The following is a 20,428-nucleotide window of genomic DNA, read 5'->3' on the forward strand; positions in this document are numbered from 1 at the left end:
GTTTGCAAGTGGCCGTGAAGGGATTGACAACCCCTTTATCGCGTTGGTTGCAAGGTTCTTGATTGTTTGTGCAGGTACTAGGCGACTTGCGTGTAGTCTCCTACTGGATTGATACCTTGGTTCTCAAAAACTGAGGGAAATACTTACGCTACTTTGCTGCATCACCCTTTCCTTTTCAAGGGAAAACCAACGCATGCTTACGAGGTAGAAGCAGGCGCCGCCTTCCCCTCCCGCTGAAGCATCATCCGGGGGTTCCACTCCAATGAGTAGTGGGGAAGCGAGCCGTTTGTTGCACTGAATCATATACCTCCGGGGCTCCTGACGGTTCGGTTGTCGGGCTGCCGGACATGAGGAAAACAAAGGGATCCGCGGACGGCGATTTAGATTAGGTATTACTATACGTCCAGAGCCGGACTAGCACCGCTTATTGATGTCTCTACTCTTAATGGAGCAGTTGGTAGTCTCGCTTCCTTTTTTTTTCGTCCCACCTTCCATGGTTTTTTTTGGTACCTCCTCCCACCTTCGCTGGTTTTTTTCGTAGATTTTTTTTCGTCCCCTCCCCCCCACTTCATCGGTTTATTTTCGCGTTACCCTCTCACACAATGAAAGAAATCTAAACAGATCAGAACTTTCCATACTGGCGCAAGTTATTTAGTAATATAGAATCAATCACGAACAATCTCTAAAGATCAAATCTAAATTAATTAACCTTACCTTAAATCACTCAATCACATTAATTAGAAAACAAATAATTGATTTTCAGAAAAATCGCTCAATCACATTAGCCTTACCTTAACTCACGGATGGTAATCAATCTCCAAACCAAGGAAACAATACATCGAGGGAGCAGTAAATAAACTCCCTTTCTTATGACATGTATATGATCTTCCCTTCCCTCTCCGTTGTCGAGCGTTCTTGATTCTCTAGGCCGATGCTTGGGCTGCGTCACTGGGTCGCGACGGTGCCGGAGGACGAGGACGGCGAGGCCGGGGGCCACGGCACCGCGTTGGCCGCGGCCGGTGAAGGGGGCGAAGAAGGGCGGCTTCCCTGGCCGTGGCCGTGACCGTGGCCCTGGGAGTTGGTGCGGTGGAAGCGGCACTTGAAGGACCCGGCGTGGGTGGCCGGCGCGCAGACGCACTTGGAGCCCGTGGCTCGCGCCAGACGGCGCCGACGCCGACCCGGGCCACCTCCTCCGCGTATTCTTGGAGCTGTGGCTGGCCGATTTACATGAAATTAATTCCCTCAATTGTGGTGGCAAATATAATACACATAATCTATATTGTTATGCACTAGCGTGTGTGTGTGTGAAATAGATGGATTATGGTCCCGTACCCAATAAGATGGATATGTTTGTGTGTGTTAGAGAGAGAGAGTGAGAAAGAGGGAGGGAGAGAGTGTGTGTGTGAGGATTTGATGGTAAAAAAGGTCGTCAATGTCACTTGATATGTATGAGAATATTAATATTGAACTCTTAAAGTTAATGTGGCCCCGTTGCAACGCACGGGCGTTCTTCTAGTAAATATAATGAAATCTGTCATGTTTATATTAAAATCCGGCATTTATATATGAAATCCGTCATGTTTATACAAATTCTAGTCGTGTTTGCATGAATTTAGTCTGGTTGGTTCGAGTTGTTGTGAAAATGTATGTGGCTATGGTTGCGGGTTGTCGTTGGAGATGCTCTAAGCCTGCTATTGTAATTGCTCTAATAGGTCTAAACCATTTCCATAAGAAAAAAAATCATGTTCTAACTTGGTCGAGTCAGAAACTCAGGGTTCTCCAAAAAAATGAGTCGGATATGTTTTTCTGTTAACAGCAACGAGACAGTTCTGTTGGCTTGTGAGAACAAATGAGACGGTCAATAGTCAGGTTGCTCGTGCGTTCCACTGCTAATTAATCCTTCTAGAAGAAGTGAGGTTGTCTTCTCACGTGAAAGACCAAGGCTGACTGACTGCCGGCCGGCCGCTTCCAGTTCCCAATCTTGACGAGAACAAAAGCGGAGACCGACGGGCCGGTCGGTCAGCCAGTTAGCCGGCGCGGGAGGTCCGGCCCGGCCCGGCGGGGCTCAACCACCGTCACCGCGTTCGTCATGGCCAACCCAGACCCGACGTCGCTGTCGCATTTTCGTGAGGGCGTACGGACGGCCTCCGATAGCGACACCACAGGGTATGTCTCCTCGACTCCTCGTCTTCCAAGTTCCCTCCGAGTTTTAATTTGTAGGAAGCTCTCCTTGGTTCTGGCTATTTTGCAAGGGATCCGGACAGCATGATCGACCCTCCATTTTTTTATATTGTAAAAAAAGTGACTCAATCTATTGCTCTCTTCAATCCATATTATTTGCACAGTTTTTTTCCTGAGAAAACTCCCGATTTATTCCTCAATCATAGCAGTACAACAAACACCAGAAATAATAAAAATTATATCCAGATCCGTAGACCATCTACGACGACTACAAACACTGAAGCGAGCCGAAGCCGCGCCGCCGCCATCGCCCCTCCGTAGCTGTGCAAACTTGTTATAGTAGACAATCGGGAAGTCGTCGTGTTAAGGCCTCATAGGACTAGCGCACCAGAACAACAACTGCCGTTGTTGAAGAGTAGCGTAGATCAGAAGAATCCAACTTAAAGACGCACGAACGTACACGAACTACGACCAAGTCCGAGCAAATCCACCAAGGACTTATCTGCCGGAGACACATCTCCACACACCCACCGACAATGCTAGACACACTACCGGGATGGGGGCTAGCCGGGGAGAAGCTTATTCCATCTTCAAGGAGGCACCCCCCGTCTCGTGTTCCTGAGCAAGACACAAACCGTAACAAAACTCGAAGGAACATCTAAAGACAAAGCACTCCCGCCGGCAAGGGCCGAGATCCACCATGCCGCCGGTAAGGCCACCAGAGACAAGGCGGACTGGCGGCAGCACCAGCGGGAGACGGAGGAAACCCTAGGCTTTTTTGGGAGAGGCAGTTGCGTGTTTTTGTACAATTATACTAAGGCTAGACCAAGTAATATGGATCGAAGTGAGTAGTATAAATGCTCATCTGAATCCAAACATAATAAAAATCACATTAAGGACCTTACACCACCAAAACAACAACTATCGGTGATGTCGCCACTCCTCCATCTGAGCCGGCTGTTGATGACAGCGGTAAAGTCTTCATGCACGATCTCTAAGGACCAGCGCCCCATAGTTGTAATCGTCGCCATTGAGCACTTGAAAGTGTCAGACATGGAACCTCACTGTTACGTACTACGGCGAGAAACTCTAACCTCACCACCTCAAGGAAACAACAGGAATCTGCGCAGAGCTCCGTCGAGACTCCGTCATGGTGGACGAAACAACAACTATCGGCGATGTCGCCACTCCTCCATCAGAGCCGGCTGTTGATGACAGCGGTAAAGTCTTCATGCACGATCTCCAAGGACCAGCGCCTCATAGCTGTAATTGTCGTCATTGAGCCCTTGAAAGTGTCGGACACGGAACCTCACTGTTACATACGCGCGAGAAACTCTAACCTCACCATCTCAAGGAAACAACATGAATCTGCGCAAAGCTCCGTCGAGACTCCGTCATGGTGGACGAACCCGAGGAGCATCAGAGCCCGAAAGTCTAGTTTAAGATGAAGTGTCGCCATCTGCCCGAACACAGCCATTGCAAAAAAAAAATCATAACCTAAACTACTAGCAGGAACCGAGGCGTCGGGATCCTCCTTCCCGCCACCGGCCGTCTGAGCGGCGGGCAGAGGGGAGGCAAATCAACATATCCGCCAGCGAAGCCTAGAGGGCCGAGTGCCCTAGCCGCTATAGTACCTCGAAATAAAATTTAGGATACAATGTGTCTACCTAATAAATGTACATGATTCTAAAATTCACATGTACACATAAAGAAGATGAAATCAATAATGCCACATGGGAAATGTTTGTAAATTTATAACCTTTAAATACAAAAACTTTTAACTCACAGAGTCATTTTACAATTTACCTTTACTCTCAACTTTGTCTCGACAAGAGTTTCAAAGTTAAGCCGTATGTTGGTATGCTCTATAATATTTTGCTCCTCCTTAAAAGTATCATCCGATGATGTATAAGGTTGTCACTATATTGGTACCAAAGTAACCACGATTCCAGACCATGTCCATGGTCAGGTTATGTTGGCTTTTGAGAAGATGAGAACAAATGAGACGGACATAATGGCTTTTGAGAACAAATGAGACGGTCCATGGTCAGATCACTCGTGCGTTCCACCGCTAATTGATCCTTGTACTAGAAGAAGTGACGTTGTCTTCTCACGTGAAAGAACAAGGAATGACTGGCTGCCGGCCGGCCGCTTCCAGTTCCCAATCTTGACGAGAACAAAAGCGGAGACCGATGGGCCGGTCGGTCAGCCAGTTAGCCGGCGCGGGAGGTCCGGCCCGGCCCGGCCGGGCTCAACCACCGTCACCGCGTTCGTCATGGCCAACCCATCCCCGACGTCGCTGTCCCATTTTTCGTGACGGCGTACGGCCGGCCTCCCACAGCGACACCACAGGGTCTATCTTCGTCTTCCAAATTCCCTACGAGTTTAATTTGTAGGAAGCTCTCCTTGGTTCCGGCTATTTTGCAAGGGATCCGGACAGCATGATCGCCCCTCCATTTTCTTATTTTCTCGAAAATACTCAATCTATCTCTCCCGTCGATCCATATTACTTGTACAGTTGTACTAGAGCTGCGACAAATAGTATAGATCGGAGTGAGTAGTATAAAAATCACATCAAGGACTTTACACCACCAAAGCGGGAACTATCACCGATGTCGCCGCTCGGCTGTCAATAACAACTGAAAAGTCTTCATGCATGTATCTCCAAGGACCAACGCTCTAGAGCTGTACTCGTCGTCATTGAACCCTTGAATCAATTGAAGTGTCGGACATGAAACCTCGCTGTCACGTACGGCGAGAAACTCTAACCCCACCGCCCCAAGGAGACGGCAGGTATCTACATCGGAGCTCCGTCGATTCTGTCCTGATGGACAAACTCAAGGAGGATCAAAGTCCGGAAGACCATCTTGAAGATGAAGTGTCGCCATCGGCTGAACACCGCCCCTGCAAAAAAGAAAACCTAACCTAAACTACTAGCCCAAACCGAGGCGCCAGGATCCTCCTTCCCGCAACCAGCCGCCTGAGCGACAGGTAGAGGGGAGGTGGATCAATGGACTTGCCAGCGAAGCTTAGAGGGTTGAGTGCCCTAGCCGCTGTAGTACCTCAAAATAAAATTTAGGATACAACGTGTCTGCCTAATAAATGTACATGATTCTAAAATTCACATGTACACATAAAAGAAGACGAAATCAATAATGCCGCATGGAAAATGTTTGTAAATTTATAACTTTAAAAATGCAAAAATTCTTAACCCACGAACTAATTTTACAATTTACATTTACTCTCAACTTTGTCTCGACAAGAGTTTCAACGTTAAGTCGTATGTTGGTAGTATGTTCTATAGTTTTTTTGCTCCTCCTTAAAAGTATCATCCAATGATGTATAAGGTTGTCACTACTGATACCAAAGTTACCACAATTCAATGTACTTAATTTTTTCTTCTCGAATACATCATTGGATGATACATACTTATCTTGTTAAAGGAGATTAACGGGGTGCATTTGATTTATCCTAGGCGCATCACCAGTGACCTTTCAGAACTTACATGTGTAAGCACTAAACTACACATGGAGATGCGCTACATCGTCGACATTGGTAACTTGATAATGTCGCTCATTCTACATAAAGAACCTACCAGCATGGCAATAATGTATTCTACATGCTGTTTGGTTAGAAGTTGCCCAAGTACAATGGTGCTTAGTAGGTGCCAGTTACATCATACCGATGTGCAATATAGTGATCAATTAATGATGGTAAAAGTCACAACCTGTGGTAATATACTCCCTCCGTTTGGAATTACTTGTCACAAAAATAGATGTATCTACAACTAAAATACATCTAGATACATTTATTTCTTGGACGAGTAATTCCGAACGGAGGGAGTACCTACCTCGTTAACATAATATGATAATTGCTTGCTATGCTGTTTGGACAATAACTAACTCAAGGTGAGGAGGGGGGTTGTCAAATACCCATATCGTAGACAGAGTATGTATTTTAGGTCAGGGGTAGAGTTCTTTCCGGCTAATATTTCTTTGGTCATGCTGAAACACATTTAGAACCACCTACTTATCTCCCACTTTGTTTATAGAAAGAGATATGAATATGCACAATTCCAGTGGTTCGACTTCTTCCTAAGTAAGAATGAAATCGTCACGCGAAAATTTGATTGAGCGTGTTTTCACTGCTTATGATGGAGTATTCTCTTAATTATTCGCTCTATATAAAATAGAGGGACTACATACAAGTAATAAGGTCAATAAAAAACCACCAGCTCGTCCTTGAGAGGTAGGATGGCTTTACGCGATGCTGACCCAAGGCGGATTCGTTATGACGTCACCGGCCAAGCTGACGCAATCCAGTACGCAACGGCGACCGTTGCGAGCCGAGCCGACCGCACCGAACCCCTCCCTCGGCGCACGCGGCCGTCCACTCACCTCCGGCCACGTGTCCAGCCCACCAACCAACCTCCCCGATCACACGCCTCCACGCCCGTGGCCGTTCCGTGGCCCCACGCGTCATTGACCCGCCAGGTAGTCCTAGTTTATGTTTTGCGCGCACCCCCTTCACGTTGCAGTATTTTATTCATTAAAAACCTTCCTTCCTTCCTCCTTCTTCTTCTTCTTCTTCTTCTTCTTCTCCCCTTCCCCGCATTTCCGCTGGCCGCCGCAGGAGACACGAGCCGCACGCCTCCTCTGACACCTGGTACGGATTTCCTCTCCCATCCCGATTTCTCCTCTACTTGCTGCTAGCCAGGAATGGATCATGGCGAATCGAGAGGCCTTGCTGCGTTATCTTTCTTGTACTTTCGGTTGATACATGTTGGGCTTTGCTGTGTTGAGGGCAGGCAATTCATCAGAGAAGCGCATGCGCCTGAAATCTGTTGCTGGGTGAATACGGATTAAGGGACGTTTTTCTGGTAATTTTGGGCTGGTTGATGGGTCTGGTTTCATCCCGGGGTTGGTTTTTCTTGGGGTGAGCACCATGTGTTTGTTGTTTTGCCTATGGGACGGGGTTTCTTCCAGACATCCCACGTGAGCTGTTTCTTGGATGCTAACCAAGTGTTTAGGTTTCTTGCTTGCTTGTGGCAATTTTCTTATCTAGGAAAACGTCGAGAAGGGGATTTGATTCAGTTTGGCTGTTTGTTAGGCAGCTCATGGCAGTTGGTTCGTTCGGTGATCCCGGTGCCCTTGTGCTTGATGTATGTTTATGCTTGCAACTATATATGGGGACTAGTTCTTCGTGGCGTCGGATGTTCTGGTGCAAGTGCGGTGCGCTTGATGCTAAAAACTGTATACTCAGGTCCAGACCATTTCGTGTTCTGTCCCATTCTAAAAAACCCGACCAATGGGCACTCGTACCCATGGCATTTTCTATTAAAAAGAAACTGCCATGAAAACACCCCACCGGGGCAAGTCAAGCCTGGGTGGCGGCCTGGGCATGCACTTGTTTTATCCCATTCTGTGATTCAGGAACTTATTGTCTTGAAATACGTCGCTCTTTTCGTCTAACAAAACTGTTGCTTTCGAGGATGGTTTTTTAGTAGGCCTTTATGACCAGCTCTTTCTAAACGAGCAAAGAGTTACGTTCTGACTCACGCCCACCTCGGGAAATTCTTGTCTTCTCCCATGAGTATCTATTGAACTAGAATTTCAGAGAATATTCTCTGCCAGTTTAGTTTAGTAGCTTTAAGGCATTTGCCCATTTATTGACTCGGTGCCTGTCACTCCTGTTGGTTAGTTACTATAAAACGGCGGTTCTCATCACTGAGGCTGTCTTCCCAATTGTTTAGTTTTGATTCCACTAGTTTACAGTGGTTATTATGCTTCTAATGCTTCCCTTACAAATTAGGCTGTTAATACGCATCACTGGAATAGTGGTTACTGTTGCCTCTTCATCAACTTGAGAACCTAATGCCACTCTCACAACCATAAGAAGAATAAGGACAGGCACATCTCTCCTTTTTTTTGTAGATGACTAAATTGTTTGTAAATTTTGTAGGGAATGACTGGCTGTAGAAGTGTCCAAGCCTGTGGAGATCAGCTATACTGGCCTTGTTGGAATTGCCTGGAAAGCTGGATTACAAGCCTGTGTCCACGTTAAAATCATCATTTGGAGGTGAATGCTAGAATTTAATTCTTTTTCATATAATGAGTTTCCGTCTGAACAGATACAGTGATAGTCGTCCTGTTACTCGGACACCAGATTTGGTTTCTTTTGGGGAAATCAGCCCAGCAACACCAATTTACAACGCTAGGTCTTTGGAAATGTATGATACATGTTTCTTCCACAGGCCATCTTTGCCGGTGTAGTGCTACAATGCCGCCTGAAAAGTCAGGTGCTGTGGCTTCAGCCATGGTGGTGACAGCAGCTGCCTTTGCCTCAGTTTTGGCCTAGTCTTGCGCTTAGCTAGTTGGCTGTTGTTTAAGCTTTGTTATTTCTGCTTTCTTGGCGTTTTCCTCCTAGTACAAAATGACACATTTTGATGCTTGTTCGACAAAAAAAAATGCTTTAAATCCCTTTACCACTCACCCTCTATCATCAGTTGATACGGTTTAGGGGTTATCTTTTTTATCATCTTTCAGTGTGTAAGTGCCATTTCCAATGTCACTTGTTTTGCAGTGCAGTGTCTTTTAGCACTGTTTCTCATTTGCTGTGTTATTATCATGACCACGTTAGGAGTTACTGAGCTAATTGGCACTTTATGCTCCCCCTTTAAAAAGTGATGTATCTAGAATAAACTATATAATAATTTTTTAAAGGAGGGGAAAGATATCCCAAAACTCCACACAGTTACAAATTTAGTTACACGGATTCCTCCATCCACATCCACTCCACATGTAACACATACTACTAATGCACTACCCACATTGCTATTCCTGCAAAGAAACCGTCAAGATCCCCTCTGAGTAGGCCGGCTTGCCTCCAAACTCTACCTTAACTGTCAATCCTCTATAAAGCTCTACTGTTATCAACTTCTGCGTATGACACCTTTTTGGAATTTTATCTATGGATAATTAGGAATAAGAAATAGCTACGCCTTTTGCATACAAACTTGATTATCTTTCACATACAGACTGTTTTTGTGATATGTCAATTGCGTTATTTAAGCATAGGTATTCTGTGGATATCTAGCAATGGAAGGATCATTGGTTATGCTTGAGAAGTGACCAATGGTTTCTTAAATAGTATTGACTAAGTCAGTGGCCAAACATGTGCTCCAAACGGAAGACGTGTCATGGAGGACCATCTCAACAAGAGCAAGACAGTCCTGCAGTTGCTAATGAAGTGTTCGTCATTGATGAGGAGGTTTCCCATCTTACTAGGCTTAAATCAGAGCCAAGTGAGAGAACTCGTGCATGCCTTCATGCTGGCAAGAGCCATATCTCTACATTCAAGCTGTTGTCATCAAGAGAATCCAATCGCTCCGGATTTGGTAGATTTTCTTCAGCCGATTGCTCTTATGCTCTTCGCAAACACCTACCAGTAAGAGGCCCGTGGTGTGTTGATAACATGGACTGCGCTGCATACATCTCACAGTTCTCTTCGGATGGTTCTCTACTAATTGCTGGGTTTCGGGTATGTGATTATTATGATATTATGCAGAAGAATTTACTTCATATGGTTATATATGTTTACCGCTTCTTTGTTGTTTAACAATCTTTGATGCGAAAATGTAATCAGGGAGGCCGGATCAGAATCTATAACGCTGACAAAAAATGGAAGATCCACAAGGATATAACCTGCAAAAGTCTTCGGTGGACAGTATCAGATATTGCTCTCTCACCTGATCAACAATACCTAGTAAACCTCTTACGCATTTCTTATTTGGTTTTGTTGTAACCCTGTACATGTTTTGTACTCTATTTTAGTTTCTGTTTAACTTGTTTTTCTCCTGGACAACCCATAAGCATGTTTACATGCTTGCCTGGATGTACTTTTACGCACTGTCCGTATTATGCCCATTGCCATACAAAATACTCTGTGCAGTGTGTCAGACTTCAAGTCACTTCGATGAATTTTACATCAAACTGGTCGGATGATTTTTTTCAGCATCTATTTTGTTCTTTGTTTCCTCATATAAAAAATGTTTGGTAAAGGCAGAAGGATCCCTCCATTTAACTGTCCGCTGTTAGATAGAAGTGAGGTCTCTCCGCAAACGGATAGCACCCCAGTGGAGTCCGCATAGCGGACTCGAACGCGGATGAGCGGGTTCAGCACCTTGAACTCCAGCCACTGAGCTAGCGCTCCTTTCTCCTTCCTCATATCAAGAGATTGACCCTTTGTTTATAGCCATCGAATAGTTTGTAATAAAATGGTAGTGTTTCATATGTTCAGTGCCATAGAATTTGCAGTTGCATTAGCATTTCAGCCTCATGAGCTACACTTTGTGCACCCTATGCACAATAATAAGTTATTAGATCATTTGACCCAGTCGTTATTTTGTCAGTCAGATCAATAACAGTAACCAATCATAGGCTTATTTTCTCCAAAAAATGTTACCACCTCCCCCATATCTTGCTTGTTATTTGTCTCCAATATATAACTTTGGCTATTATTATTTTATTGAAACGTTATTAGAAATATTTTTAACATATGACGAGATGAAATTATTTTATTCTGACAAATCTGGTAATAGTGCTTACAGTTGAGAAATCCTAATACTTCTGTATGTATTAGCGTATTAGTGTTCAAAGTTTTGAAGGTTGACTGCTCACGTTCTGATAGTTAACTAAAAGAGATGGGGAAATAATTGATACTCCCTCCGATCCAAATTAATTGTCACCGATTTAGTACAACTTTGTACTCAAGTTGTACTAAAGCTGCGACAATTAATATGGATCGGAGGGAGTTAATTATTTCCTGCTGTTCATGTATTTCATCAGAGAAAATTGTTGCTTATCTTGTTGATATTTTAGATACTTCCCTGTCTGTTTCTATACATTCTATATAAAAAAGGGCAGCCCGGTGACCTCATGGTCACAAGGCAGTAGCTTTACCACTGCGCTAAGGCTCCCCTTCTGTTTCTATACATTCTATAATATAGGAAAACTTTTAGACCTGAGTAAAAGGCAGGTAGACTTGCTTTTCTTGGCAACTTCACTAATAATATATTTTCAATTCTTTTTCACCATTTTAGAAATACTTGTAAAAATTCCATCCATCAACCATCATTTTTGGCAAATAATTCTTAGCTCTGTCATTGACTTTATGAACTAGACTTGATGATAGTTTAAGTTCATTCACATATTTGTTTTATACCCTAAAGTGCTATTGATCTGTTTTGCAGGCATATTCCAGTTTGTCCCCTACTGTTCACATAGTAAATGTTCAGAATGCTCTGAAGCAGTCACATGCTAATAGTACAGTATGTCCTCTTCTCTAAATTACAATATGGCCAAGTCTACCTCTAGATAACCGAATCGCATACTGTTTGTTCTATGATAATTCCTGTTCAACAATTGTCATAAGCATGTTCATGAAAATATATCTTTTGGATTAAATATCCATGTTTTCCTCTTTGAGAATTAATTTTTGGATAATATAGTTGTATTCCTGGTATAAACCCTGAATCCGGAGCATAAGTTTACTGTGCTGTGCTCGATGGCAGTCCAGGGCTGATAGCTCTGCAGAGCTGCATTAGTAGGATAGGTAAAAGAATAGACTGGGAGATAAGTGTCAAAAAACGTCTTGTATTAAGTTACAGAGGGAGTAATACGTTATTTCTTGCTTAACTGGTAATAAACTAGGGCAGGCATTAATACGTTATATAGCCCGCATACAAAACTCTAGATAGAAGCATCAATTTGAAGCCTAAGAACACTAACAACTTGGAAAGATCTCTACAAGGAAACTCATCAAATCCTAACATAAGGAGATGGAGGATTATCTAGTATGCTGCCACTGACCCTCCCTGTCAGGAAATTCAAGCGCTATTGGATGTCTGTCTATCTTTTAGTTCTCCTACAAAATAGTACTCTGAGGATATCAAGCCTGCCATTTCTGGTACCATTGTTGTACGAATGTAAATGAAGAAGATACTCGACACATCCTGCCTGCCATTTGCATGATTGCCAAATGAATGTGCTTTACTTTGGCAAAAAAGAAATGCTTATAACATTTATTTTGACCAGTTTTTTTTTCGCAATATGCTGTTTTCTTTACAAACATTCATTTTATTTATCATAATGCAGGACATTCATGAGGGTTTGAATTTTTCTGCTGCTGACGATGAATCCTCCTTTGGAATATTTTCAATAAAGTTTTCAAAAGATGGCCGTGAAATTGCTGTTGGAAACAGCAATGAGTCAATATGTATTTATGATCTTGGAGCAAACAAAGTGACAGAGCGAATTCAGGCTCATGTGGTATGAAAGTCAAATGCACTCTTTCTTTTGTTCTTTCCATAACCTGTCCTTACAATGTACACAACACTGTTTGGTGATAGACATATCTGCTTAGGTCATATTTGTATGTACTTTTAAAATCATTTCAAGTATCTAATGTGAACATTGTTACTGTTTGCATGCAAAGAAAATTAAAGGAGTTTGTACGATTTTAGTCTGCTGCTAATAGAAATGCACTTACATTATTAGTAAAAAAAGCACTTACATTGCATATTCTACATGCTTTTGTACTGCATCCTCTAATGGTTCATTATGACTGAAGTAATCATCCACATGAAGCATGGTGTTGCTTTAGGCATAGCAGATTGAAGTAATGAACCACAGCAAGCAATAGTTCTTGGTGGTGCTTTAAGCATAGCAGTTTGGATAGATACTGATAGCATGCTAGAAGCTGTGCTTTGTAGAGTACTGAACTGAAATAAAATTTGTGTTTGTAGGAGTCTCACAGTGTAGTGTAGTATCACATAAACACCTAATGCCTCTAAGAGGTATTTCCAAACCAGAAGCCAAAAGGAAAATGTCAAACAGTTTGTGGCGTGCCATCACTATTCAAGGTGTTTGGCTTTCTGCAGAATTGCAGGGTGATGGTATATGGTGAAAGAAAACACTGTAAATGTTAGAACCGCTAAGTCTGAAGTAGATTAGGTGGCAAGTAAATATATAAATCTCAGTAAAACCAATCACTACGTCAGCTGAAGCAGCAGCTGTGTTGGTAGTCCTGTGCAGGCTGGAAGTTGTCTCCTTCGGACCTGCAGTATTTGGCCTACGGATACATGAATAGATGTTTATGCAGTTTCAGTTTAAAGCAGCTGAACAATGCTACACTACTGGAATAGTGGTTACGGGACGTGACAGTGGTTGGGTCTATTCGCAAGTTGTGCAGTACAACACATGTTGCCCATGTGCATATCTAATGTTGCCGGGTCTAACATAGTTTCGGAATGAACAATATGTATTTATTTTCTTGAGTACCCAATGTTCTATACAAAAGAGTTATGTTTGGTTTCTGGAAATCTTATTTTCAATTCCATTGGTTTTTAAAGGCTGATGTTAATGCGGTCACGTTCGCTGATGAATCTAGTGATGTCTTGTACTCCGGAAGTGATGATAGCCTCTGTAAGGTGAGCTAATTTCTTTGAACCTGATTATATATTATTCAAAACCCATTTCAAAAGATACATCTCACTGGTTCAGTAGAGAAGAAGTTATCTGGCACATGTAGCTGGCTAATTATACCAACAATCTGAAACATTAGTGAGTTCAAAAACTTATCGGCAATGTAGCAGTGTATATCAGTGATTACTGCATGTGATATCTAATGTAATTTTCTTTGCTGAGTGCAAACTCCAACATGATTTATCTGAACACATGATTCCTTTTTTGACCTGCCTAGGAAATGTGAAATCAATGAAAACCTGAAGAGCCTTTAGAGTATCTAATAACGTTCTCATTTAATCATTATTCACGGAGGATTGACTTGTTAGACAATGTTTTACAATCTTCAGGTGTGGGATAGGCGCTGCCACAAGAGAACAAAACCAGTAGGTGTTTTGGCAGGTCATTTAGATGGAGTTACATTTATTGATAGCCGTGGAGACGGGCATTATTTCATCTCCAACTGCAAGGATCAGACTATTAAACTATGGGATATCAGAAAATTGTCCTCGGCTACGAAGGAGTAACTACCAAAACTTGTTTTACATGGTCATTTCTAGAACTACTGAGATTTGTTTATACTTGAAAATGATTATTACGTTGTAGGCGAGTAGGAAGGCAAACTCAGAATGTTCATTCAGATGATCAACTCTGGCAAAAGTGAACTGTGCCGAATTATATGTATTGAGTGGAGCTAATAGAATATATCGAGTTTTTCCTGTCCTCTATGAACATGTTTTTCCATACCAGAAATACTTGCAGAGGAGCCATAATTAACTTTAGTGGCCCACTTGCTGGGGTGTTGATAATATTAATTCAGGATTTCTAGGGTTTATGGACTATGGTGGTAATTAATATTTTCGACATTATGGAACAAATGTTTTTTTTTGTCATTTTCTCTGGCTTTTTAGTATGTTCATGGCTTTATATTTATCCTATGTGAACTCATAAGGTTATTTATAATCCCAAGATCTATTTCCCCGTTTTATTCTAACTTTTCGTACAACTGTTTTCTCAGCTGCACACCGAAAGCATACGAATGGGATTACAGATGGATGACCTATCCATCAGAAGCCCGATTTTTGAAGCATCCATATGATCAATCGCTAGCCACATTCAGAGGCCATTCGGTGTTGCGCACACTTATCCGATGTCACTTTTCCCCAATGCACAGGTTAGTTGTGAACTTGTGATTGTTTTACTTCAACTCAATTTGAGTGTTTTCTTTCACTCGCTGCTGCATCACATAAATCTTTCTACAAACATCTGAAAATCCTTCCTGCTGTAGGCTATCTAAATTGGCTTTTTAGTGCAATAGGGGCAAAAGCATGTAAATCATCTTTCTACAAACACCTGAATCCTTTCCCAGATCCCAACTGGTGTGGGAGCTTCTAGCACTAGGTCTGTCCTTTCTTTAAATGTACTCCCTCCATCCGAAAAAACTTGTCCCTTAAATGAATGTATCTAGCACTAACTATGGATGTATCTAGCATCAAGTTAGTGCTAGATACATCCATTTGAGGGACTAGCTTGGGACAAGTTTTTTCGGACGGAGGGAGTATGGCACAAAATGCTGCTTTTCGTTTTCACATAGGTAAAAGCTTGTGGTTGTAGGAGGAGTGGCATAATAGAATACTATCATCAATTCATCATATCATGCAACGGTTTATACTGCTACAAGTTATGGTTGTTTTGTTTTATTCAGTAATATTGTTTGTCACCTTGTTATTTGTTGCAGCACAGGTCAGAGGTACATATACACAGGATCCAGTGACCAATGTGTCTATATTTATGATGTGGTATGAGCCTTAGATGCTTCCTTAAATTGCCCTTTTTAAATATGATTCTACTATTTGCAAATCCTGGTGGTTTTGTGTCCACATGGGTGAGCACTCCCATTTGATAGAAAGTGGATGACATACTATGAAAGGCAGATATCATAGTTGTAGTAGATGGAATCATGTACACTTGTACACAACTGTGTCAGCAAAACCTGAACATAAAATTGAGGATTAAAAAATCCTCAAATTGTTTTTAAATCATAAAAGCTTTCCGTATACAAACTTCATAAAAAACTCTTTTGTTATATTAGGAGGTTCGAAATTTGGGGTTCTATTATACTGTTGGTGCTTAGCCAACATTGATCAACTTATGAATATTTTTTAGAATGAGTGAAATGTTGTGTTAATTGGGATAATAAGCTAGTCAAGGAAATTTTAGGTAAAAGAGTTATGTATTATGTCCATGTCGGTGAATAGACCATATGCTGCAGGTTTTAACTGTAATTATGACATTCTGACTATCTATAAGTATGGCCCTGAAGTAACAAATTATGAACCTGAATAATATCATGATTCTGTAGATTATAGTATAAGCTGTGCTGTTCGATGCCTTGGTATAGCCAGGTTTAACCTCAAAGTATTTCAAAGGGTCTTGTATGCATAGTTCCAATTTCTAATTGCCATCTTAAAGTTGCTATGTCCCTGCTTGGCTTGCAGGCCACTGGAAACGTTGTCGAAACACTCAAATGGCATGAATCGATTGTCAGAGATTGTTCCTGGCACCCGCACCTCCCGACGCTCGTTAGCTCTTCGTGGGACGGCTATCTGGTACGGTGGGAAGCAACGGAGGACGACGACGACCCAACCACCCTCAATAAAGGGAAACAGAAGATGTGTCCAGAGGGATACACATTCACGCTGTAGAAACATCCCGTGGCAATGGCATGCCACGGGTTGGCGCAAGCTTTTTCTCATGCAAGTATATATCAAAGCAGTGAGCCGTTGTACAGATTCATCATACTGTAGGAGACATCGATTTTTTCGAACCTCACGGTCTTTTAAAGGGTAATATGAAGGATTAGTTTAGGTCCGAAAGACTTGCACAAATCCACAATAGAGCATCAAGGAATGTTGTGCTAGACTAGAGCTTTTCGTTATAATAGGACACATCGATCTGCCCCCCTTTTGTAATAACAACTACGAGTAAGTTTTAATTGATGGGAGAGAAATGGTTCTTTAAGAGAATTTCTCGTCTCCTAATGTTGCCCGAATTCAACTAATGTTGACCGAATTCTTGTCACCACGAAAGAGTAGATAGAATGCTTATGATTTTGTAAGTTGTTGTGTTAGCCAACTATTTTGTTAGGCAGAGTTTTGAACTTAAGAGATTCTTTTCTCGCTTTATGTGCAACCCCCCCACCCCCACCCACCGCCAGCAAGCAAGACCACTGCTGCATTTTTTTTGACAAAACAAAATAATTCTAGAACGTAGATTGAATAACCATACTATCTTCATGTAACTTGGTCATAGGAGACTTGCATGTTGCATCCCCCATCAGTTCTTATGCTAGAATAATAACATTGACATCCTATTGTACATGATCCAGGATTATTTTACACACTGAAAGGAAACTTGCTAAAGGAGCGAATATGTTGTGAAAAATAATAACATTCTGTTGTATCACGTCCAATCTATGTATTTGCCCTGGATTTCTAAGTAGTGGGAAATAGCAAGATATTCAACAACGGGCCGTGGAATAGGGAAGACCTTTTTTTTAGGGTCATGGGAGAGCAGTCATGTTTGAAAATTTTCTTGCAGGCATGTTTTAAGGAGCAAAACGTCTCAAGCTTTATTAAAATATTATATAAAGATCACAAAACAGCACAACAGATCAGATGGCCGAGTTGGTCTAAGGCGCCAGATTAAGGCTCTGGTCCGAAAGGGCGTGGGTTCAAATCCCACTCTGGTCAAATAACCTTTTTTCTCTATATATTTTTTACACGTGTTTTTTTCTCTATATATTTTTTACACGTGTTTTTTGCTCTATATATTTTTTACACGTGTTTTTTTCTTTATATATGTTTACCCCTATTTTTTTCTCTATATATTTTTTACACGTGTTTTTTCTCTATATATTTTTTACACGTGTTTTTTTCTCTATATATTTTTTACACGTGTTTTTCTCTTTATATATTTTTACACGTATTTTTTTCTCTATATATTTTTTACACGTGTTTTTCCCTATATATATTTTTTACATGTGTTTTCTCTCTCTATATATATGGGGAAAAAACACGTGTTTTTACACGTGTTTTTTTCTCTATATATTTTTTACACGTGTTTTTTCTTTATATATTTTTACACGTATTTTTTTCTCTATATATTTTTTACACGTGTTTTTTCTCTATATATTTTTTACACGTGTTTTTTTTCTCTATATATTTTTTACACGTGTTTTTTTCTTTATATATTTTTACACGTATTTTTTTCTCTATATATTTTTTACACGTGTTTTTCCCTATATATATTTTTTACATGTGTTTTTTTTCTCTCTATATATACTTTTACACGTGCTTTCAAACACCTAACCCTCTACAAATAACAAGTTCAAGTATACCTTTTTTCTCTATATATTTTTTACACATTTTTTTCTCTATATTTTTTTTACACGTGTTTTTTCTCTATATATTTTTTGCACGTGTTTTTTTCTCTAATATTTTTTACACGTGTTTTTTCTCTCTATATATTTTTTACACGTGTTTTTTCTCTATATATATATTTTTACACGTGCTTTCAAACACCTAACCCTCTACCAATAACAAGTTCAAGTGTACCTTTTTTCTCTATATATTTTTGACACGAGTTTTTTCTCTATATATTTTTTACACGTGTTTTTTCCCTATATATATTTTTTACAGTGTTTTTCCCTATATATATTTTTTACACATGTTTTTTTCTCTATATATATTTTTTACACGCGTTTTCAAACACCTAACCCTCTACCAATAATAAGTTCAAGTGCAGCCCAACTCATACACAACGTGACTAGTACGTTAGCGAAGATACCACCTAATAGAGTAAGGTCGCCTGCTCACTGATCAGACCAAGTTCACGTGTTTTTTTCTCTATATATTTTTTACACGTGTTTTTTTCTCTTTATATATTTTTTACACGTGTCTTTTTTCTCTCTCTATATATTTTTACACGTGTTCTCAAACACCTAACCCTCTACCAATAACAAGTTAAAGTGTACCTTTTTTCTCTATATATTTTTTACACGTGTTTTTTCTCTATATATTTTTTACACGTGTTTTTTCCCTATATATATTTTTTACACGTGTTTCTTTTCTCTGTATATATTTTTTTACACGTGTTTTCAAACATCTAACCCTCTACCAATAACAAGTTCAAGTGTAGCCCAACTCATACACAACGTGACTAGTACGTTAGCGAAGATACCACCTAATAGGGAAAGGTCGCCTGCTCGCTGATCAGGCCAAGTTCACGTATTTTTTTCTTTATATATATTTTTTGACACGTGTTCTCTTTCTCTCTCTCTCTCTCTCTCTCTCTCTCTATATATATATATATATATATATATATATATATATATATATATATATATATATATATATATATATATATATATTACACGTGTTTTCAAACACCTAACCCTCTACCAATAACAAGTTCAAGTGTACGTTTTTTCTCTATATATTTTTTACACGTGTTTGTTTCTCTATATATTTTTTACACGTGTTTTTTCCCTATATATATTTTTTACACGTGTTTTTTTTCTCTCTATATATTTTTTACACATGTTTTCAAACACCTAACCCTCTACCAATAACAAGTTCAAGTGTAGCCCAACTCATACACAACGTGACTAGTACGTTAGCGAAGATCTAATAGGGAAAGGTCGCCTGCTCGCTGATCAGGTCACGTGCACACGGGGTAAGAATGGCCCCGGGGGGGGGGGGGGGGCACGATGTCGGCAACTCCGCCTCGGCTGCACCCCGCCGCCACGAAGCTGGCACGTCCACGGGCGTCGCTGGCAGCGAGGAAGAATAGAGCATGGGAGGTCGCCGGCTCTCAGGTCCCCAAAAGGCCACCACTCCTCCAGTCCGGTTGAAGTTAAACTTGGTGGGCTCATCATCGTCGGCCGATTAACCTCTTGCAGGCTGCGAAGGTGGAGCTCCATTTTCCTCGCATGGGGGGGACCTTTTTTCTCTATATATTTTTTACACGTGTTTTTTTTCTCTATATTTTTTTACACGTGTTTTCAAACACCTAACCCTCTACCAATAACAAGTTCAAGTGTAGCCCAACTCATACACAACGTGACTAGTACGTTAGCGAAGATACCACCTAATAGGGAAAGGTCGCCTGCTCGCTGATCAGGCCGCGTGCACACGGGGTAAGAAGGGCCGGGGGGCACGATGTCGGCAACTCCGCCTCGGCTGCACCCCGCCGCCACGAAGCTGGCACGTCCACGGGCGACGCTGGCAGCGAGGAAGGATAGAGCATGGGAGGTCGCCGGCTCTTAGGTCCCCAAAAGGCCACCACTCCTCCCCTCCGGTTGAAGTTAAACTTGGTGGGCTCATCATCGTCAGCCGATTAACCTCTTGCAGGCTGCGAAGGTGGAGCTCCATTTTCCGGGGCTCATGGCCAGCCGGACATGAGGAACGGGTGCCGACAGTCATTTAGACTAGGTTTTGACTACGATTTAATTGAAATATATCGAAATGTAATGAATTTGCTCTGGTTTAATGAAAAACATTTGGTTTTATATGAAAATTATCCAAGTATAAATAAATATCGTCCGATTTATTTAAATATGCATTTAATTTGTTCACTTTCGTAAAATTTCTTCTAAGTTGTAAGAGCATCTACAGCCGGGCGTCCCAACCTGGCCTCAAACGCCCAGGCGACTCGCCCGGTCA

General features: G+C 41.4%; 1 protein-coding gene and 1 non-coding gene across 4 annotated transcripts; both read left to right on the plus strand.

Annotated features, from left to right (window-relative positions):
- The first annotated feature begins 6,714 nt into the window (after window positions 1–6,714).
- LOC109762262 (LEC14B protein) lies at window positions 6,715–16,729 on the plus strand. Of its 3 annotated transcripts, none has more exons than XM_020321088.4 (11): window positions 6,715–6,846; window positions 8,143–8,259; window positions 9,253–9,720; window positions 9,826–9,945; window positions 11,432–11,509; window positions 12,336–12,509; window positions 13,592–13,669; window positions 14,054–14,226; window positions 14,722–14,877; window positions 15,442–15,502; window positions 16,202–16,729. In XM_020321088.4, exons 3-11 carry the CDS (start codon window positions 9,355–9,357, stop codon window positions 16,406–16,408), a joined length of 1,413 nt encoding a protein of 470 aa, XP_020176677.1. In that variant the 5' UTR covers window positions 6,715–6,846; window positions 8,143–8,259; window positions 9,253–9,354; the 3' UTR covers window positions 16,409–16,729. The 3 variants fall into 3 exon arrangements, with proteins under 3 accessions (XP_020176677.1, XP_020176676.1, XP_020176678.1); XM_020321087.4 differs by having other exon boundaries at window positions 9,258–9,720; XM_020321089.4 differs by having other exon boundaries at window positions 9,258–9,720; window positions 15,447–15,502.
- Window positions 16,730–17,374: 645 nt separating this feature from the next.
- TRNAL-AAG (transfer RNA leucine (anticodon AAG)) lies at window positions 17,375–17,455 on the plus strand. The gene has a single exon. It is a non-coding gene; the product is annotated as a tRNA-Leu (tRNA).
- The last annotated feature ends 2,973 nt before the right edge of the window (window positions 17,456–20,428 follow it).

The sequence above is a fragment of the Aegilops tauschii genome, chromosome 1, assembly GCF_002575655.3.
Source record: "Aegilops tauschii subsp. strangulata cultivar AL8/78 chromosome 1, Aet v6.0, whole genome shotgun sequence".
NCBI lineage: Eukaryota > Viridiplantae > Streptophyta > Magnoliopsida > Poales > Poaceae > Aegilops > Aegilops tauschii.

Coding starts and splice junctions, on each gene's coding strand:
- LOC109762262 (XM_020321088.4), top strand. CDS start 9,355: ATGTGCTCCAAACGGAAGACGTGTCATGGAGGACCATCTCAACAAGAG. Junction 12,510..13,591: donor AGCGAATTCAGGCTCATGTG/GTATGAAAGTCA, acceptor TGGTTTTTAAAG/GCTGATGTTAATGCGGTCAC. Junction 15,503..16,201: donor GTGTCTATATTTATGATGTG/GTATGAGCCTTA, acceptor CTTGGCTTGCAG/GCCACTGGAAACGTTGTCGA.